Source organism: Cheilinus undulatus, linkage group 16 (genome assembly GCF_018320785.1).
Source record: "Cheilinus undulatus linkage group 16, ASM1832078v1, whole genome shotgun sequence".
Classification (NCBI taxonomy): Eukaryota; Metazoa; Chordata; class Actinopteri; order Labriformes; family Labridae; genus Cheilinus; species Cheilinus undulatus.
Genome location: NC_054880.1, coordinates 12,345,620 through 12,368,731, shown reverse-complemented (window position 1 = coordinate 12,368,731; position 23,112 = coordinate 12,345,620). Strand labels below are relative to the sequence as shown.

Below are 23,112 nucleotides of genomic sequence, written 5' to 3'. Positions count from 1 at the left end.
TGGATTTTTTTTAAAGGAAATTTTCCCAAAAATGTAGAATTTCAGAAGGAACTTTGTTCATGCTTGGCCTCAACAAGTCCTTGTGGTCAATCATCAAAATGACTCCTCCATCCCTCTCTCAATGACTGACACCATTTCTTAGTGACTGAAGACCCCTAACATCTGACCAACACACATGCGAAACATCTGCTCTAAAACCGAGCTGGTGCTGCAGAAACATGAGCTTCAGGAGATTTATTATTTTTGTTCAAAAACAAATTTCCAATCAAAGACAAGGCTGAGCTTTAACTCACCAGTTCCTTCTCACCTCAAACAAACACGAGAAACTAAACATGTATGACAAACTAAAGGTCGGGTCTCAGGTCGATAAAGAAACCTCAAGGCCCCATTGGATCATGAGCAATTGCTTATCGGTGAAACTGCTTATCATCCTTCTAAGACATTTGAGGTCCAAACCTTTCTGAACAGCTTCGAAGACTTCCAAGTATACACTAAAAAAATAACTTGATATATTTTTAAACACATTTTATTATCTAAATGAACCATGGGAATGTGGCCATAAATGGGCTGTCTTTTCAGATAGTAATGACCATTATTATATTAATGGTGTTTTAAACCTCCATACCAGACCCAACCAGAGCTTTATATTTTCCCTGTGCTGTCCGAACAGCAGCCAGACGCTGAGCTCTGAAGCCGTGGGAACCAAACAGGTTGTTGTTTTTACTAAATCTCCTCTGACAGACATGAAGAGGATGTGTGAGCTGTGAGTTATATGTAAGCATCACTAAAAGCTATTTTAGATAACAAATCTATTATACTTGACTGAATCTGGGGTATTCAAATGTCAGCTCAGCCATCACAGTGAAGGTCAAATGAAACAAATACTGAGATTTATTTTTCTTAAACTTTGATAAAGAAAGAGGGGAAGAGCCAGAATCTCTGAGTTCTTATTCAAGAAACATCTGAGAGTTTGCCTCATGAATTAAAAATCTAATAACCCGTGTCCGGAGAGACGGATTGATCATTGCTGCAGATGGATCCTCTCTGAGTAACAGGCTGTGAGCTTTTCTTGCCACGATCTTTAACCTCCTTTTTTTGCTAATATTCAGCATCTGACAGCAAGGCAGGACAGAGATGCGAATGAGAGAAAATACATTTATTTGTCTGTTTTGGCATTAAAACGTCTACAGGACTGCTGTGGAACAGTGATAGATGCACTTGTATCTTAACAAAAAGGTTGAGGGTTTGATCCCTGGCTCATATGCCAATGTTGGAGTGTTGCTTTCATTTTAGACATGTTTTGAAGCCCTTGATTATCACTGATTTTTATGGTTTAACCTAGGGAGTCCTATGAGAGTTTTACTGTAAAAGCTTTGTATTTATATAATAATTGGAGATCTGCATGGTGGTTCAGTGGTTAATGCTGTTGCCTCACAAGATTCTTGATTGCAGAGACTCTGTGTGGAGTTTGCATGTTCTCGCTGTGGGTCCACTAGCAGTCTAAAGACTTGATCATTTGCAGTGGTTTACTCAAGTATATAGAGTATACCTGCTTATATTTAAGTTTCCAAAATTACTCCAAGAGTGCTTCAACGACACAGCCAGTAGGTCACAAAAGAACCCAGAACGACATCTAAAGACCTGCAGGCCTCACTGGACTCAGTTAAGGTCAGAGTTCATGACTCAACAGTAAGAAGAGACTGGTCAAAACGGCATCCATGGGGGAGTTTCAAGGCCAAAACCACTGCTGACCAAATAAGGAGGCTCATCTCAAATTTGACAACTTGTAGATCCCCAAGACTTCTGGGAAAATATCCCATCAGTTTGTGACCTCAACCTCAAGCCCACTTGAGTTATGCAGCAGGGAAATTATCCCAAACACACCAGCACTTTTCATACAGGGTCGGGCAGGTTTGGATGGATTTTTTCATCTTATAAATGAAATCATCATTTAAAACGGCATTTTGTATTTACTCTGGTTACCTTTGTCGAATATTAGAAATTGTTTGTTGATCTGAAACATTTCAGTGGGATAAATATGAAAAAAAGAAAGAAAGAAAGATATTAGGAAGGGGTAAACACGTTTTCACAGAGCTGATTCTCCACAAGAGATGTGTGCTTGTTGTTGGAGCTGTCAGGTGGTTGTTGTTGTCCTCCTCTCCAGCAGGTGTCGCTGTCAATCTGGTGACACTTTGCGTTTCAAAGTAAAGCGAGAGGCGCGTGAGAGGAGAGGAGAGGTTTCTGCCTGATGGATGCTGGTGGTTCCTGATGCTAGATGTTGATGAGGAAAACCACACAGGATGGGATTAAGAAGAAAGTAAACCTTTAAATGGTGTCAGCAGGCGAGTAGGAGGCGGAATATTTTAAATCAGAATACAGATGACAGAAAGTTGTTTTTTATTTAAGGTTAAATCCAATTTTCTTCTCGTGTAACTATGCGTAATTTTAAGCTCCTTGGCGAGTTTGTGCGTAAAAGTGCGCGTGTCTCCCTGGCGCACCGCGCTCGCTGTCCGCACCATCCTCATCCTGATCTTCACCGGATCTAGAGCCGATCAGCAGCAGCTGCACATCAGCCGTCAAGCCGCCTAAAAACATGGCTGTGCTGCTCCGTCACACCCTGAGGACCTCCAGTCCTCCTTTCACGGCGGTTCTGGTCGTGTTGTTCCTCATTCTGGTCTCGGCTTCCTCTGCGAGTCGTGATGTTGTTGGAGGAAACAACGAGACGAGGAGAAATGCAGTGCCAGAGGAGGATCCCCATCATCAAACTAACTCCACCACTCACAAGAAGGCTTTCCCCGTCCTCTCCTTCAACTTCGAGTACGTCAGGAAGCCCTTTGAGATCTCTCTGTGGATCCTCCTGGCCCTGCTCATGAAACTTGGTGAGTGACACATAACCCCAGTCTCACAATGATTTCCTGTTGACAAAATGAAAGCTTACTCTAACCTCAGTCACTGGTCATAGAGTAAATGAATGATCCATAGTAAAGAGAGTGACAGTGTGCAGTTTTCTTCACTTTCTTGAGCCTGCAAACTGCACCAGGGTCATTATATCAAAATGTAGAGAGAGGAAGCAGAGACACAAATACACTCAAGACCAGCTGGGAATTATGAACATTCATCACGAGTGAGGTTTTGAAGCTAAATATAGAAACTAAAACAGCTGATGAGTTAGAGCAACATGGGAAAGTATGAAGCAACTTTATTTATGGAAGTCCCTATATGCATGCACACAAAACACAGAACAAGGCAGGCATAAATATACTCCTTAGGGCTGAATCATTTGCAAAAGTAAACTAATTGCAATTTTTTTCCCCCAAATATTACAATTTAATATGCAATTATTCTTGGATTAATCTTATGTATTTTTTGACTAATTCAAGCAGTAAATAATTCCATAATTAAGACCATGTCTACTGAAAACAATGAAATAGTTTACGAAGCAATTAATCCAGAGTAGCATGAATCTCAATAAGGGGGAGCAACGAGCTATAAAGGAGGCGGCTGGGGTGGGGAGGTGCCAGGCTTTATCAGTTTTAGATAGAATGAGCTATTTTTTTTTCATGTTGCAAATGTGATGTTATTTGCTTTCTTGAAGGGCATTATAATTTCTATGTCACTCATTTTGATTAAGACATACATAAAACACAAAAAGGAGGACTTTGTAAACCATTATGAAAAATGACTCTTGAATGTTTGCATTATGTGCATAAAATCTTTGCCACTGCAAAAAAAAAAAAAAAAAAAAAGATTTATTAAACTGGTATTTTGACACACTTCAAGTCAAAGAAATATTGAAACTTCTGCGATCTGAAAATTGACGGAGGCCATATTGCAGTTTAATCTAATTTGCGATTAATTGCCCAGCCCTACATGTTAGTAACTGTTTTATTGAGGTTTTGTAAACCTCAATAAAAAGAAATATATCAAGTTTAAGTTTCACTCAAGATTCTGGCTTCCCACAGTCATGAAAACAAGATAATCTTGATCACGTGATTACTGCTACATGCCTTGTTGAGCTTGTTTTGTCTATAGGTTTTATCAGATGAAAACACATCCTTGCCCTCCTACTAAAACAGCTCTCACTTTCATTTAAGTGAGGAGCAGAGAGTCACTGCACACACTGGCAAGTTTGTAAATCAAGAAAATTGCTAGTGACAGAAAGGCAGTCAAGAATAAACTAAAATGTCAAAAGACCTCGGTCACATGAATCTGCTCTGGTTTCCAGGAGTCTGACCTGGAACAAACCAAAATAACCTGAAGAATTTTAACCCTTCACAGATTGGGACTTGTTGAGGGTTACGAGTCAGGCTTTTACTGCTAGCATAAGTGCCAAATCACAAGCAGAGAACCTAGATAGTCGTTATCAACTGGTGGATCTGAGCCCTTTTCAGTTAACTTTGCAAAGTAGATGGATTTGCAAGACTGCCACCGACAAATCCATCTTGCAAAACTGTAATCCACAACATTTGTGCAGAACTGGAAACGGTTCTGACCAATCGGCATCAATTGAGGAGAATGCGGTGGTAGCTACAGGCAGAGTTTAGTTTTACTCTGAGCCGTTAGCAATGGCTGCCTCCAGTGTAGTAGTTAGCTCAGATGTAGCTAAAGTGTAGCAGCAGTTTTATCAGAGGAGGACCACATTTCTTTATAAAATAAAGAGCAAAGAACAGCACTGACAAAAAATATGTATTCACTCTTCTGTGACTTTCTTCAGCATGAGTTTTAACTGTAAGCCAGTATACAGAATAACTACCACCATAGTAGTGACTAGCTTGGGTGTAGCAGTAGAAAAGCAGTGGTTTAATCTGAGCTTGACCACATTTCTTTGTTAAAACAAAAGCAAAGAGCCAAACTATAAGCTTCTCTCAGCAAAGAAGATCTTTTTGCACATTTCTTGATAGGCTTTTATATCCGGCAAAGCTTGGGGCTGAAACATTTATGCCCAATCGAAAAATAATCTGTCTCCTCTGATTGTCCCATAGTGAATGTAAAAGACAGAACATTCATCCTTTTATGCTCTGAGAATCTTCCTTTCCCAAACACTCTTTACTGGCTCTTGCCCAGATGGATGTGAAACAGTGTATCTGGTTTGTCAGGTTATTTTTGAGATGAACAAAAGTCAGTTCTTCTTTATTGGCTGACCATTAAAATGTGTCACTCTCAGAGGGAAAGACTGTTATAAACACACTCTCAATCAATCTATTGCCAAAACCTCAACTTTTCACTGAGGGATTATTCTAATGATGAATGGTGTGATTATGACTCTCCTCCCATCCTAATGGATGCATATTTTCCTGCTCAGCTGCAAGCTTTTTAAAATATTCCTCCTCAGGCTTGAGGAGAAAGTCACTCCATGTTTCCACAAACTGCTTCAGTTAAATTTTATGGACTTATTTTAGGTCCTGATGGTGTGAGTGACCATCATTTTATCTGTGCTATATCCTCCTATTATAGATTCATTTCAGCTAAGTAAAATAATGCAATACTGATTTTAGTGTAAGATAAAAAGTTAGTATTAGCTTAAAGGGATACTTCAACATTTTGGCAAATTCACCCCTTGCCATAATCCCTATAGTCTTAGTAATAGGTTCGTTTCCTTTAATTGTCGGTGCAAGCTGTTTCTAGATCTAGGGGGACCGATATACCAGCTGCACAGCCAACGCTATGTAAGCAGACGGTATTTTTTGCTTTCCCTCATCAAACTCATCAAATACACAATCCAACAACCCCAAAACACTCTTGTGGACAAGTTTTGACTTGCACATTCACCACACTATGAAATAATCAGTGAACATTACCAGACGGAGATGTTTTAAAGTTAAATGCAAAGCCGGAACTACACTCCAGAAATGGCTGCTGCACTGTGTCACTCCGCCCAGTGGTTCACTCAAGAAATAGTTCAGAGTATTAGCTTCATGTGTTGTAATGTTACATAATTATACGTTACTATTTCATAGCGTGGTGAATGTGCAGGTCACAACTTGTCCACGAGAGCGTTTTGGAGTTGTTGGATTGTGTATTTGATGAGTTTGATGAGGGAAAGCAAAAAACACAGTCTGCTTACATAGCGTTAGCTGTGCAGCTGGTATATCGGTCCCCCCAGATCTAGGAACAGCTTGCACCGACAACTAACGGAAACGAACCTATTACTAAGTCTATAGGGATTATGGCAAGGGGCGAATTTTCCAAAATGTTGAAATGTCCCTTTAAATTGAGGAAAGACTATGTGTTCGCAAACCTCAATGGGCCCTTTTATGACTCTGGGCCCCATGGGCGGCTGTGCATGGGGAGAAAGGAGGAAGAGAGGTTTCCACCTGACAACCCTGGAGAAGTGCTGGCTTTTTGCTTTCTATCAAGTTGCATAGTTGACTTAATGTTGAATTATTAAGGGCATAACTGAGGTTAGGGGTCTCTAAACTGTGCATTCATCCTTTCACAAAGGCTCATTAAAATTTTTTCAAAGTGAGTCCCACTCTGAGTTTTGGCAAATACTTGTCATGCAGCTGCAGCTTACGTTAAAATGTTCCACAGGACCTCTTAATGTTGAACAACCTTGTTCAGTAATTTTGTGTGGCTTCAGGAAGTAAGGATCCTGATTGGCTGTATGAATCTGTTGCTCAGTTTGTCGCTGGCTGACGGGACAGAAGGAACTCTCTGGCGTTTTATCTGTCCTGTCCAGCTGCTGCCTCTGAGGGCCGGTCCGACTTCCTGTCCTAATGCACTGCTCGATAACAAAGATGTCAGTGTACAGAGTCAGAGAGGAGAGGAGGGGGCGAGGATGGCTGCACACAGACCCACCACTGACTGCATAAAACACGGCTGAACACTTTTGTTGCAGCAGCCTTGACCCCAGAGTCACATGAGGGAAAGGCTGAATGTCAAGGCCTAGTAGAGCAGAGAGAGATGCCATTAACATGCAGACCAAATTTGAAACCACAGGGGAAAAACAGTTTATGTTTAGCATTAAATCTGCTAAATTCACAATAGCAATATCAAAGTGTCTGTTTCCTTTTTTATATAAACAGCAAAGCCAGAGTTTACAGCAGCAAATTGCAGAATTAAAAAACATCTATACAGTACTATGATTTAATCTTACTGGTAAAAATATAACACTTTTGATGCTTGTTTTGATAATACAGCAGAAAAAATAACTACACACCCAACATTAGAAACGTCCTGTCTCAATTTAAAAAATGCAAACAAACTTGTACAATCTGCGTAAATTGCACAGATGGATGAGCAATAGTTTTTGCATTTCTTGCAGTTTTTTCATAGTTATATTTTTCCTTTGTATCTGTTAGATATGCAAAGTTTCAATTATTTTCACTACTATCTACCGTAAAGAGAGCAGCCTTAATCCAAACACATTCAGGTCATTGTTTCGCTAACCTGCAAATGAATAAGTTTTGGTTCACTCTCACAGCCCTTGTACATTTTCAACTGTTACACAAAGCGTGAGACCAAAAATAAAACAAAACTAACACCAAAAAAAAAGAGAAAATATTTTACTTGAACTCCATCAGGTCATCAATCAGGTAGATTCAAATAAATCATCAAACTCCCCTATTAGTGAGTTAAAATTTATCAAGCCACTTCTGCTAAAATATAAACAATGCTAAATAAAACACTCCTCCAAAGTCGCCTAAAAAAATGCAGACTTAAAGCATATGATGGTTTAACATTTTTCATATATATATCATAATAGTGCTCAACTTGTTTGTCTAAGCTAGTTTTTCTTGTTAAATATTCATCTTCAATTTTAGTTTAACTGACCAGCTAACAATAGCTAGCATCAAAGAGTGCTTATTTGTACTTTTTTATGAGCTAGTTTTCTTGGTCAAAGTTTATTTTCCACGGTAGTCTATGACCTGACAAACCAATAACTCTTAGCTTTAAATATGTGCGAATGTAAGTTTTATAACAGACACTTAAGCAGAACGAGATAACTGGTTTTATGCTCTCTAATGTAATAAAAGTACAACTTAGCTACTGGGCTACCTGTAGCTAACAGTTCATCCTCAGTTTCAGTTATGAGAGCTGTTTGAAACATGTTATCTAGCTACAGCATAAAAGTGGGTTTTATTATAAGAACCTTCTTTTTTAAGCATGAGGCTACTATATCAGGGTCTTCTTTTGATAGAGAGTTTTAACTGCTTTGATATTTATGCTAACAGTTCTAGTTTATTCCAGTGCTAGCTGTCAGTTTTTGCTGGCTAGTAAGCTACTTTACTATACTTGAAGGTATTTACAAACTTAGTGGGCTAATTTACTCTACTCTAGAGTAGTTTTTGGCTAAGTATGCTACTTCACAATACTCTAGGGTATTTTTTTAGCAAAGTAGGCTACTTTATGTAAAGTTATTTTACAAAACTCGAGGGTAATTTCTTGGCAGAGTAGGCTGCTTTACCAGAAGGTAGTTTTTAAGCTAGGTAGGCTACTTACTTTACTTTACTTTACTTGGAGGTATTTTTTTGCTAGGTGAAAGTTAAAACAAGAAACATGGATTCATGAACTGATTTTATAACGATCTTTGGGAAGCAGAAGTGTTGATGCTTTAATGTTGATGTAAGAATGGATACTGCTTAGCTGCTTATGCTAACACTTTATCCACAACCAATGTTTCCTGACCGTTTTTGTTAGCTTAGAGTGCTTCTTCACTTTCATTAGCTGGTTTCATTTGGAATTTAAAAATTGTGCTTTTCAGCTATAAAGCTTTCATGCCACATATTTATAAGTGTTACATTAACACACCAGACTTTTCCTATGTACGACTGAACACTGTGTGTTATATTCTTTTAGTTTAAAAGCGCTGCAACTTAATCACTAACAGATTGCACATCTGTGTAGGTCCTCTGTTACACCTTTACACACCACTGCACCTTCTACATACTTTTTGTGTCTGTATATTTTGACTGATGTAAAGGTAAAACAAGAAACAATTGAATGAGTATTATCATTTTTTCAATGATCATTTTATGGACTTAAAGTTTAGTAAGTGTACAGTAAGTCTATGAAAGGTAATGAAAAGAAGAGTTTCCAGTCAGATACAGAATAAACCAGTAAATGTGAGGGTACATGTTTCAGGCAGCCATCCTGTTCCCATAAAGAGACTGTTTGTTTTCTTCTGCTGCCACTGATGGAATATGTTAAATATTTTATGAGGCTGTGTCACAGAAATGATTGAGTGTTTTTATTGTCATCTAATCTTCTGCTGGTTTGGTGCACAAAGTGATGAATCACCAAATAAAGAATCATTGAGTAATAACAGCACATTATTTAGCTAAAAAACAGATTTTTCATTCTTAAAAATTATACTGAGCATGTATTCCTTATCCCTCTTCTACTCCGTTTCTGTACTTCTGGAGACAGCCAAGATACAGACTTTAAATCAACCTAACAGACCTTCTGTGAGGATTTATATTCAAGAGCACTTTACGTTAAGATAATGGTAAATACATTTTATTTCCAGATTTGTGAGTGAGAGTAAAAGTTGAATATTTTGACTGCGCTTATTCTGGCTTTCCTCTCTACAGGTTTTCACATTATTCCTCGAGTGTCAGGCATCGTCCCGGAGAGTTGCCTGCTGATCTTTGTTGGTCTGCTGGTGGGCGGCATCATCAAAGCCATCGGAGTGGGCGAAGAAGGAGAAAAAGAAGCCCCCATCCTCGACTCAAAGCTCTTCTTCCTCTATCTCCTTCCTCCCATCATTCTCGATGCCGGCTACTTCCTGCCCATCCGAGCCTTCACGGAGAACCTGGGCACTATCCTGGTATTTGCCGTGGTTGGGACTCTGTGGAACGCCTTCTTCATCGGCGGGATGATGTATGCTGTATGTCAGATTGAAGGAGCGAGGCTGGGCAGCGTGGACCTCCTGTCCTGTCTGCTGTTTGGATCCATCATTTCAGCCGTGGATCCTGTGGCTGTGCTTGCCGTGTTTGAGGAGATCCACATCAATGAGCTGCTGCATATCCTCGTGTTTGGAGAGTCGCTGCTCAACGACGCCGTCACAGTGGTGAGTGACGTGAATACAATATGATATGATACATAAGGTTCTAACCTGGATGTTTATGATTTTCTGCCCTTTCTAACGACATTCGATTGAAGACAGTTGATAAACAAATGATTTTATTAAAAAAAAAAAAGATATCCAACTAAAATTCCATTTGATATTTTTTCCTTATTTTCTTTACATTTATGAATAATACTTTCCAATTTTGAGCTATTACAGTTACTAAAATGCCACTTTATTTAGTTAGTTAAAAGGAGTCAAAAGCGATAATGCCATCTGCTGGTAAGAAAAGGAATTGCAAAATATATATACTCATGGATTCAAATTGTCTACGTTGTAGTAATTTTTAATCATATTTCAGGTCACTATTATACTTAACTTATCCCAACTACTCATTTTAACTACAAAACTGAAGTGCTCTTTAGTGTTTCCATCATCATCTTCTGTTTTTAATCATCTAATTTTTTTCAGTTTTTATGTTAGCAGAGCCAGGATGAATGTTCCACACATGGGCGTAGCACAGGGGGGTCAAGGGTACCGACTACATGGGCCCACAGTAGGAGCGGCCCTTGAAAAGCCTGCAGTGAAAAGTGTTTTTTTTTTCTTAGTAATTAGTGTCATTATTGAATCAAAAGCCAATAAAAGAATCAGTCAACAGACTGAAATTTGTGTCAAATAGAATGAAATAAAATACTGGGGTCCCCTTATCCCTTAAAAATGTCAAAATGGTGTAGTCCACCTTTGTTATTTACTTGCAAAATGATGCAAGTAAATGTAATGTAACCACAGTAAAAATATTGCTCATAAATGGGGAAATCATTGTTCAAAATACATTAAAATACATAGACATTTGAAAATGCTTTTAGCTATTGATAGTGCATGGTTCCTTACATCCCTCACCTTGTTAAGGCTTTTTTGCTTGCTAGCATAAAATGTTTTAGGAGGTATCTGCCACTTTTTGGCAGTTTTTTACAGATTTTCCATTTCTTGTCAGTGTTTTCTTCTGGTTCATCTGTGAAGTGTGCTAATACCAGCTGTTAAAAATGAATGCACACAACAGATAAACATCTACTACTAACATTAGTTCATGGCTGTTTGTCAACAGGACCAGGATTGGCTAATGTTAAACTGATGCATCTGTGCATCCTTTCCTGTAAAAATCAGAGAGTAGTAATGCATACCAAAAGTACAGGCTTAAGGCACATGTTATTGGGGAATTTCCGGATTTTAATCAGCAGAAAATGCAGCAAAACTCCAGCACACTATTGAATATGAACAAATACACTGGCCCAGAAAAGTTACCAAAGTACTTCTGCAATTCAGAAAGCTCTGTCTTTTTCACATGCTGCAACATTTGACTGAAGATCTCTGTTTGTTTACCTTTGATACTCATTGATGCTATTCATCATTAGATATCAGATATTTCATTTTTTTTGAATGTGGAATTGAAAAGCATTTAACAACACAGATTCCATGTATATTTAGCCTACAAGTTGTACAAAAAGAGGTGAATATTTATGACAGCATGTCTGGATTCAGACATCTGCAGCATCCAGCACATTTCCACTCCTAACTTTTTAGATGGATTCATTAAGATTTCTGCCCACTTTCCAGGCAGCGACGGGTGAAATGGAGAAACTTTAATCAATTTCTCATTAATGCAGAGCTGAGCTCTCTCCGCCAGAGCTGCAGAGGCTGTCTGATTAAATGTTGGTTAGTAAGACTGTCAGCAGCATCAGAAATGTGGGAAAGGAAGCATGCATAAGTGCAGTTCTGTGAAGTAAAAACAGAAAGTATGCCAATGACAAACGTAAGGCTTTTTAGTGTCTTCATCATGGCTGCAGACTCTAAAACCATGTTTATGTCTAAAAGATTTCCTAGTATACTGTTCTAAAGAATGAACAGCTCCTGTTATTGTTATGTTTTTACTGCTGACAAAAAATGTAATTCATGATGGAAGAGAGAAAGTGAAGGATAACAAGAGGTGTCAGAAAAAGAAGGAGTAAAAATGGATTAATGGGGGTAGAAGAAAAAAATGAAAAACCCAAGTATGCAGGCCAGAAGAATACTTACAAGTAAAAAGAAAGATGTTGTATCTAGAAATAACAGAGGGTAAAAGGAAAGAAACAAGTAAGAAAGGACAAAAAGGGAGGATAAATAGAAAGAGGATGGAAAATTCATGAGACAAAAAGAAAAATAAAATCCCTTCCCTGATTTCTGCTTGGATCTTAGTTATTATGTAGAAAAGACGCCTTCTTACAGTTACAGGTTTAAAACTAAGAGTCAGGAAGCCCTTTCAGTTTTAAATAAAGCACTAAAAACAACAAGAGGACTTAGGACACTTCGTGTTTCTCTCTGCAGGTTCTGTATCACCTCTTTGAGGAGTTCTCTCATGCTGGGACTGTGACGGTGGGCGACGCCATCCTCGGTGTGGTCTGTTTCTTCGTGGTTTCACTGGGAGGAATCCTGGTGGGAGCCTTCTACGGCATCCTGGGTGCTTTTACGTCCCGCTTCACATCTCACACCAGAGTCATCGAGCCGCTGTTTGTCTTCCTCTACAGCTACATGGCTTACCTGTCGGCTGAGGTCTTCCACCTGTCAGGAATCATGGCGTAAGTCACTCAGCTACTCTTCCAACTGATGAAACTCGAGATTTGGATGTTCATCTAGTTATATCTGGTAATCCTGAAAGCATGATTTCTTTGCTTCTCCAAATAAACCTGCTGAATGAACATTTAGTCTGAGAAATAGTCTGACATCTCAACTAGTAAATCCCAGAATAACAGGAGATAATGAATACCACAGGTGTTGTAATTTTAATGCCATCCTCTTTTTTTTCTTTAATCCTGATCAGGTTAATAGCGTGTGGTGTGATGATGCGGCCTTACGTGGAAGCTAATATCTCCCACAAGTCGTACACCACCATCAAATATTTCCTGAAGATGTGGAGCAGTGTGAGCGAGACGCTCATCTTCATCTTCCTCGGCGTTTCCACAGTGGCCGGTCCCCACGACTGGAACTGGACCTTCGTCATCGTCACCGTCATCCTCTGTCTGGTGTCCAGAGTGCTCGGTTGGTACATCACAGCACGGCTGAACAGTGACGTTTACAGCACATTGAGGCTTTTTTTCTGACTGTAGGATCAGCTTTGTGTCTAACTTCTGCTGTGATTAAATCCTCATATATTTTGTCTTTTCAAAATTAGAAGATTTTTAAGTCTTGAGCTTCTTCATTTGTGCGTGGAGATGTAGACAATATATTTGATCACACTGTTCAAGATATATCATTATCCAACGTGTTTTTTTTCTGTAAGTTAAATCTAAGTGATTCGTAATAGTGTGATGTTTTTAGTATTTATCAGCAGTTTTTTTGTGTTTTCTGTGTTTCAGGCGTCATCGGCCTCACCTACATCATCAATAAATTCCGTATAGTTAAACTGACCAAAAAGGATCAGTTCATTGTGGCCTACGGTGGCCTGCGAGGAGCCATCGCCTTCTCCCTTGGGTTCCTGCTGCCAAAAAGCAATTTCAAGTACTTGTTCCTCACTGCCATTATCACCGTCATCTTCTTCACCGTCTTCGTGCAGGTCAGAGGAACACAGGGGTCTGGGTTTTTGATAGAAGGACAAAAAACTTTAGTTGCCCTGGCAACTGTTCCTTCTTGAGTCCACACAGAGCAAAACAAGACAGTGATGACACAGGATTCTTCCCAAACATCAGCAAAAATTCGAATAAATCAAGGAGATGCTGGTATAAGCATAGCTGTTAATCTTTCTCTTCATTTCATGCTTGTACAAATTTCAAAAGTAGATGTAAAAATATTTAAAATTAATTCAAAGGACAGTCAACTAGCGTTTATTTTAAGATACTTTTTGAAAAAAGTAAACATACCAATTTACTGAAAAAGTCTCAATTTAATTACACAAAAGGTAGGTGAAAATAAATAGGTTTAGTTTAAGATGTTAAGATTGTTTTTCCTTTGTTAATTGAAGCAGGAAGACCTTTATTGACCCCTACTGGACAACATCAGGAATAACAACGAGTTTCATAAGTCTGTTTGGCTAAATAAAAACTTTGCGTTAGTAAATGAGGGATAAATAATCATCCGACCACAACATGTCATATGAGATGGTTTAGTCACTGCATGGTTTAACCTCCACCTCTCTCCTGTTTCAGGGAATGACAATCAGACCTCTGGTGGAGCTTCTGGCTGTGAAGAAGAAGAAGGAGAGCAAAGGGTCAATAAATGAGGAGATTCACACACAGGTGAGATCAATACTGATTTCACAGTTCGATCACAGAATGTTCCTGATACCTAAATGAGAAATATTGACAAAATTGTAAAACAAGATGAAAATTCTGGTTTATTTGGCATCATGAAGATGTTCTACTACAGAGATCTGTAAATGTTGTCCTGAGGGCCAGGTCCAGCCTGTCAGGGCCAATTATCCAGCTCAACAGATCACTTTCAGAATTAAACACAAAATTGAAACAGTCATAATTTAGTACGTGGAGTAAAACAGTGCAGCTGTGGTGACGTTTGCTTTTGTCCACACCCTGCACCTAGGTCTACTTTTCCTTGTTTAACCTTGATACAGGATTTAAAACATTTAATCCAGTATTCGACCAGCACTTAAGCAATATGGCCTTAAAATAAAATCACAGATTTTTTCTCACAAAACCATTTTTTTATCCTGCTTAAAAAAAGTAAATGTGAAAAAGAAAGACTATAAAGAGTTTTGCTCATATTTTGTCAAAACATAAAAAAAATTCTCCTTTATCGGTGAAGTGCTGGTTTAAAAACTAGTCTTCAGTATTGTACTTTGTAGTTTCAGGGGAGTATTTGGTTTTAAGATCAGAGCTGAACACCTCTACAGTTTGCCACTTTATTTTTAGGAAATGTAGATTTTCAGTTAAGAAGTAGTGATAGATACATTTTTGGCATATTGATCTCTGCCCGTAAAAAGCTATTACTAGAGGGTGTTGCTTTCTGAACCTCCCACAGTCCAGCAGTGGGTTAATATTGTAAATGATATTTATGCTATGAAAAGAATTGCTTTTTGTTAACGCTTGAAAAAAGATGTTTTTGTTAAACTATAAATGAACTGGGTTAAATATGTCAAACCTCTTCAGACAGATTTTCAGGAGCTGGAGGTGTTATGTAATCTTAGCAAACTACATTGTTGTTGTGTTTTTGTTATACTTTTACTGCTCTTGAGACTATTTATGGTTTATTTTTGGTTGATCTAGTGTGAACACTTTACCTCTCCCATGTTGCACTTAGTTCCTTATACTTAAAGAGGAAAAAGAAAAGACTGAATTGCAGAGGAAACTCAGTTTCTTTTCCATATATATGGTGTACTGATGTCTGCCTTTCAGAATTGAAAAATTAAGAATTTCAAAAAAGATTAGGGCTGAACGAATAATGGAAAAGAATCTAATTGTGATTTTTCTTTCCAATATTAAAATTTAATATGGGATTATTTACTCATCTCATGAATTGTTCAACAAACACTAACAATGATTCATTCTATATTAAAACTAGAAAAACACTCGGATAGCGCAGACCTCCGCCATTAGCCCTATCACCCAATAATATAGAATCCTTTAAAAAATTCCTTGATCCAGATGGTGATCCGGATCCCTCCCAAAATCTAATCAGTTCTTCCTTATGCCATTTCTGACATTTCCTGAAAATTTCATCAAAATCTGTCCATAACTTTTTGAGTTATTAACAAACAAACTAACAAACCCTGCCAATCACAACCTCCTTGGCGGAGGTAACAAGCACGATATGAGATCAATTAATCGAGGGATGAAAGATTGGAAAAAACATCTAATTGTGATTTGGGCTTGTTTAGCAAATTTGATATCAATTGCTTTACTGAAGGGGATGATAGTGTTGTATATTTTGTTATCAATTTGATTAAGAAAAATGGTGTCAGACTGGTATTTTGACAAATTTCAGATTAAGGAAATATTGCACCATCTGCGATTTAAAAACTGCAGGAGGCCATAGTGTGATTTAATGTAATTGGCCAGTAATTCTGTTTGTTTTTTCAATCATTTTCAGTATCAAAAGTAAGCCCAAAGTTTACCTTTGTTATTTATATAAACCCTTGCCCCGCACAGACCACCAAACCATTGAACCAATGAGGTAGAATTGAAACAGTCATGTTTGTAACAGATTTTATTACTCTGTTTATAAAAGGGAAAGTTATTGTGGCCAAAACTTCACATGCCAGGTTTTGTTTTTTTGTTTGTTTGTTTGGTTTTTTTTATGCTGAAAAATATTTCAGTGTTTTTTTCTCAAGTGACTTAAGTCTGCTCTTAAATCTGCTCTTAAATCTGCTCAGTAAGTTTGTGCAGAAATTATTCAAATGTTTCTCTGATGCAGCGTCTCTGACCTGAAAGCTCATGAGGAGCAGTGGTGGAAGTTCAAGAAATCTTGATATATTTTTTTCTAAATCTAGATTTCCTCCCTAAAATTATTTGTTATTAAAACCACCCAGGTCTATATACCACCTCTACTTCTTATTGTGATAATCATATAAAAAATAAGGACTCAAAGCAGCAATTTCTTCTGCATGAACTTTTATTTGTGTGGTGGGAATGCAGAAAACTTTGCCTTGCTTCACTTTATGTAAAAAACCAAATAACAAAAACATAACTCCTCTGTTTGCAGTTCCTGGATCATCTCCTCACAGGGATTGAAGACATCTGTGGTCATTATGGACATCATCACTGGAAAGACAAGTATGATTTTTGATTCATTTCTGAGAAATTCTCGAGGACATCATCTTTTAGGTTATTGAATTAAAATGTCCTTGGATTTCCTTGACTTTATCCTATTAGTTTCTCCAGATGAATTTGAGCTTATTCAGCATAAATATGATGCGTGTGTTTTAGCTGTTGTAAAAATTCGCTGTTGTTATTGTACTTAAAAAGGACTAGCTCTTAATAGCTTGTTGCATTGGTTCCCAACCTGGGGTCCATGACCCTCTTGGGGAGGCGCCAGAGATTTCAGGGGGGGTTCGAGGCTCTGTCTGCTTTTAGGTTGCCATAATCAGATTCTACTAACTAAAATCATGATAAAACACTTGACAATAGTCCATGATAGTCTCTTGATAAGAAAACCTTTATGTGGGGCTATTTTATATAGATTTGAACAATGAAAACTTGATGCTAATTTTTAACATCCATGTATCCCCTTTTGTTTGTGTGGGTCCTGGGGGTCCTCAGCTCCTCTACGGTACAAGTTAGGGGGCTAATAGAAAAAAAGGGTGGGAACCACTGGCTTATTGGGTGTTTCCTGTTCTCTCAGGCTAAACCGCTTCAATAAAGCCTATGTGAAGAAGTGGCTAATCGCAGGCGAGCGCTCCACCGAGCCTCAGCTCATCTCCTTCTACAATAAGATGGAGATGAAACAGGCCATGATGCTGGTGGAGAGCGGGAGCTCCGCCAAGCTGCCTACCATCGTGTCGTCTGTCTCCATGCAGTGAGTATCTTCAGGAGTGAAATTAATGTCACAGCTGGATGGATAAAGAAACAATGTCTGCTTTATCCAGCATTATCTGCAGCATCCTGTTACTGTGTCTGAATCTACCTCTGTGATTTTTATCATTAGCTTGGTCATCCTAGTCTCTGACTGGTCAATGTCATGTTATCACAGCCCTTTGTTTGATATATTACAGATCAGTTTTCTGGTTTAAGTAGCTTTGATTTTCTTTTGTTTGTCTCCACAGAAACATTCAGCCCAAAGACGGAGGCAGACGCAGAGCCATCCCAAGCATCTCAAAAAGTCGTGAACAAGAAATAAGAAAGATCCTGCGAGGAAACCTGCAAAAGACCAGACAGAGGGTTGGTAACAAAAACAACAGTGGTTTATTTAAAAGCAGAGTTTGTTAATTAACTCCATGTTTTGTGTCTCTGCTCTTCAGCTTCGCTCTTACAGCAGACATGACCTCTTCAACGACCCGTTTGAGGACAACGTGAGTGAAGTTCGCTTCAGAAGGCAGAGGGTGGAGATGGAGAGGAGGGTGAGTTTAATCGGCAGTGTGATTCTGTGAAATAAAACTTAATTCATCCTGAATACCAACAGTTATCTGACATGATTTTTATGTTCTTAAAGTATCAGCATTGATTAGAAATCTTTGTGGTTGACAGATGAGTCACTACCTCACAGTTCCTCCAAACCGCCAGGAAACGCCCTCAGTGAGAAAAGTCAACTTTGAACCAGGTCAGTCGAAATAAACTCCAAATTCAAAGGAAATCTCTTCATCTGATTGTATAAGTTTATTTAGAAACAGAAACTGCTGAACTGTGGTTGTAAACACTGCACGCTAATTTACTGGCAGACAGGGAGAGTGCAGCAGTGGGTCAAGAAGAAGGGGTGGAGTGGTTATGGTAGCATGACTAGTAGAAATCTCACTTCTTTAATGGTGCAGGTCCATCTTTTGTATCAGAATTTGGATTAAAGAGCTAGTTTTGTATATTTGGGTCATACCTCCAAAATCTAACCAGTTCACCCTGAAGTCCCAATGTTTGTGCCGAATTTGACAAAAATCTCCTAATGCATTCTTGAGATGTCGTGTGCATGCACAAGGGATGAAATTGAGGTTCAAAGACCTTGACCTTTGACATCCAGAATCTAATCACTTCATCCTTGAGTCAAAGGATTGTTGAAATGATTTCATAAATATTTACTCTTGTTATACTGACTGACCAAATTCAACAGAGGTCCAGCCAATTTGTGCTAGTTACCTCATAATTAGTGGAATGAGGATCACCTGAGTGCAGTGAATGCGTCTCAAGTGATTGTAGTATAAAGACACCTGTGTCTAGAAGGTCGAGTCACTGGTTAATCAGTATTCCTGGCTACCATCACATCATGAAGACAAAAGCACACTCCAAGGAAGTCAAAGAAAAGGTTACTGAAAAGTATAAGTAAGGGGATGGATGGTCACGTGTAAATCTGCCTAGATCAGGCTGTCCTCCGAAGGAGACGAGTGAGAGAGGCCACCGAGACACCTATGAGTTACAAGCTCCAGCAGCTGAGATGGAAGAGACTCTTCATACAACAACTGCTGCCCGGGTTCTTTGCCAGTCAAGGCTTTATGTGAGAGTGGCAAAGAGAAAGTCAAAGAAAACTCAGATTAAACCTGGAAAAAGTTTGTCAAAAGGCATGTGGGAGACTCCATGGCCAAGTAGAAGAAAGTTTTTTGTCTGGTGAGACTAAAATGATGCTTTTTGTCCATCAGACATCGGACACCAAACTCTGCACATCACCACAAACACACCATCCCCACTGTGAAGCACAGTGGTGGCAGCATCATGCTGTGGGGATCCTTCTCAGCAGCAAGGATAAACTGATAAAACTTGATTTTGATTTGCCACCTATAATGACGAATAATAGGGAAAGCTTCCTGAGCCCAGCCACATGGTCAATCTTAGATTTAAGTAGTGAAGCCAAATTGTATTCTAAAGCAAAAAATACACACTTTACCTTTTTGTTGTTTCATAAAATGTAGATATAACATCATGGGCTTGCCCAACTTAACTATTAGTTAATTTTGTTTTGGACTTTGGTCAGAAATACTGGGATACGGGGAGAGAAAGAGGAAAAGAAGGTGCATTTGACCCCAACAATTACTTGTTTAAATTTGTTCAGTCAGATTTATTGGGGATCTGAGCCTGGTCCTGAAGACATATGCACCAACAATGAGGCTAATCCATGTGTCGATATTATTAAATCAGATCTAAGGGGGCTCTTTAACTGGGCCTATGAGGGGGCCCTACAGTTTTTGCTAGTGGGCCTTTTTGAAAGTACATATTTGAGGTCACTGTACCTCATGGTCAGTCCTGGTCTGTAACATTTGCATGAATGACACTACCACAGAAAACACCACAGCCCTTCTTCTTTACCCACTGTACTTTTACTTCCTGTAAATTTAATGTGTAATTTTGGCATTTAACTGCAAGGCGGTAGTTCTAGTTTTATTACTTGATTTTATTTGACTAATCTTAACTAGAAAGAGAATAAAGTTGTCAGAGAAATGATGCATTGGAGAAAAATATAATACATATCTTTGAGAAGCAGTAAAGCAGTAAATGGCCTGAGTTTATCCAAATGTACTATCAACTGCACAACTTAATTTTTCTTAAAGTCTTTACAGAAAAGTGTTATGTTACATTTCAATCCTGTTTTTAAGAACTAAACTCTGCATGTCCAAAAAGACTTTAACTTCATGTAGACCTGTTTTGTACCACTGTGTCCTCAGAAAACCAGGTTTTCACTTATAACGACAGCGACAGCCCCAGTGGCCCGGCAGCTCAGACTCTACCTGGCCCTCCTGATGCCCTCAGCCTTTTAAATGAGTCCCCGCAGAGACCCAATCAGAGCAAGGCACAGAGGGAGAAGGATCCAGAGAAACAGGAGGAGCAACAAAAACTTCCTCGCTGCCTCAGTGACCCCGGTCCAAACCAGGAAGAGGAAGAGGATGGGTCCAGACATTCCTGATGAAGCACATGTTTACATATTCAGCCTGAGTGTACTCTCCTGAGAGTTGTAGCACAGTTTAGTATTTATGAAATTACATCGCCAAAAGTGTTATTTTTTCAGTGTTTTGAGTTTTATGATATAAATTTATTTAAAATTATTTTAAGGAATTTTGCATATTTTTTAGTTCCTTGAGTTCAAAGGGATTTTTTTTACATGTAATACATCGCCAAAGCATGCAGCACTGAGCATTTGCTATTTCAGGCCTGAACTGAGCTAAGTGTCAGATCTCTGTCTTAACAAGCAGGCCTGTGTTAAGAGACAGAGCGCTTGTTTTCCCAGACTTGAAGCACCAGATGGGTGGAGATAACCCCTGAAAAGCACAGTATGAAGGATGTGTTAGAAATCAAAAGATAAATAGTCTTGGTCATTATTTTAGGTACAGTATAATCCTTTCATACACATGTCTGCTTTGGCGTGTCTGTTAACAACAAGAAACTCAAGAAGGAAGGAAGCCAGGGGATAAAAAAAGAAGAAAAAGGTTAAAAGATGTTTTGGTTGCCACTGGTTTTGCTTGATTGGTAGAGTTTGCGTCTATAAACAGAGGCTGTAGTCCTTTCACTGGGGTCGATTACTGTCCTCAGCGCTGCTTGGTGCATGTCTTCCCCCGGTCTCTCTCCCCATTTCCTGTCTCTCTTCAGCTGTCCTATCAAAATAATGGTAAAAGCCTAAAAGTAGCTTAAGAAAAACTATTTGGGGGGCTTTTTTGCCTTTATTTGGATAGAAAAGCAGAGGAAAGACAGCAAATATGGAGGGAGAGAGTTGGGGAAGACATACACCAAACAGCATAGAGACGAGAAATCGAGCCCATGACCAGCATGTCAGGGATATATGCGTACCTGTGGTACCTGCTAAGCTAAACCATCAGTTAAAGTGATGCTGTTTTAAACCAGTTAGACAACAAAATAGATTGGTGTACCCATTATTACCAGGTAGAGGGCCATAGCTGCCTTTTTTTTCATCTCTAGCTGAAATGATAGTGCTTGTGCCACTTTTTAAATAGAAAAATCTTCATTATTTAAACGTTACAACCCTATAATTAAAAATGATAACTTATTGAAGAAAAATAAAGAAATAGGTATTTTGCATTTTTATTGTCAGAGAATCAAAACAAAAGCATATTTAGTCATAAATTGACATAAGTCTTTGTATGTCTTTATAGAAACTAGAAAATCTTAGAAAATAGCGCTAAGTCATATCATATTTTATTCATATCCTACCATGAGTGTTGCAGCCCTGTCCTTTGGCCTTTTTCTTTTGATTAATAGTTAAGCTTTACAAAAGAGAGAAATCTGAATAAAACTTAAATCTGTGTTTACAAAATTAATCAAAATTAGATTAAAAGGCTTTCACCACTGACAGGTATCCAATATAGCCATAATAAGTAAAACCAAACCATAAAAACTAAACTGAAACGAAGAATTTTTGCAAAATAAAAACTAAACAAAAAATCAGCAGTAAAAATAATTTTAACTGAATTGAAATTGCACATAAAAGTAAAAACCAAATAATAATTTAAAAAGATGAAAAATCTGAAACTATTATTACGTTTGCCTGTACTTCTCCATTTCCACACCAGGCAGTGCTGCTGTGTTAAATCTGTAAACAATTTTGACAAGACAAGAAAAATTTATTGATAAATTTATTGACATAATTTTTTTACAACTAAATTTGGACAATTATTAAACATGTGAACAGCCAAAATAATCAGTTCTAGTTTCCTAATGTCACAATAAATGAAGACAAAAGCGTTACAGAAAAATCTGCCTCATCTGAAGCCTGACAAACAAAACATATCTTGTCTTCTTATTGCTCCAACAGTCCTGTTAAGTTTGGCAGCTTTGTGCAGCTTACTCTTGTTTTGTGTCTAAATGTGTGTTATCATCCTGACTTGGGATGGAGCCCACCATGGCCCGCTGAAATAGGATTTTGCCACCCCAAAATCCTTAAAACCCTGCCTTAGAGTGACTTGTAAACATGAATTTTCTGTATATCAGTAAAAAAAAGCACAGATCTGGGGAAAAAAGAGCATCGAGTAACTTAAAATTGAAGACCTAACTGCAGGCCCCGAGTTCTGTGAACAAGCTTTAGCTGTTTTTCACATCGCTGCATGACTGATAGGTGTTTTCTCAGGGACTGCAACACGGCTTAGTATCAACAAACAGCCTCTGCAGAAAGAAAACTATTGCTTCTGTCCAAACTGCGCTCCAATGCTGCAGTATTTACAATGTGTCTGTTTTGTACGTGTTTGAATTGTAAGAGCTTCTAAAACATTCCAGCTAGTCTGTGGAAGCTCATCATGTCTGCGTTCCTGTGACTGAGCATGCTGCAGGACTATTAATCCCTCTTTCATATCTGCACTTCACAGCACTGAACTGCCTGAGCTTTTGCTGCCTTAAAATGTCTTTGCTTTCTGTGTGTTTACCACTTGAAATATTTTTATATTCATGAAAAAAGTCTTCATGTTATGAAAATTGCAAATGAAGAAAAGCTTTAATACCTGTCTGAAATAAAAGAAATGTCATTGCCTAAGTAAAAAGGAGAGA

The 23,112-nt window shown here is 38.4% G+C and overlaps 1 protein-coding gene across 1 annotated transcript; it reads left to right on the top strand.

Moving 5' to 3' along the window:
• Window positions 1-1,030: 1,030 nt before the first annotated feature.
• Window positions 1,031-23,105, top strand: LOC121523741 (Na(+)/H(+) exchanger beta-like). Its single transcript, XM_041808760.1, has 12 exons — window positions 1,031-2,879; window positions 9,534-10,012; window positions 12,371-12,621; window positions 12,864-13,081; window positions 13,399-13,595; window positions 14,185-14,274; window positions 16,694-16,764; window positions 17,333-17,506; window positions 17,754-17,868; window positions 17,949-18,047; window positions 18,175-18,247; window positions 20,289-23,105. Exons 1-12 carry the CDS (start codon window positions 2,594-2,596, stop codon window positions 20,525-20,527), a joined length of 2,292 nt encoding a protein of 763 aa, XP_041664694.1. The 5' UTR covers window positions 1,031-2,593; the 3' UTR covers window positions 20,528-23,105.
• The last annotated feature ends 7 nt before the right edge of the window (window positions 23,106-23,112 follow it).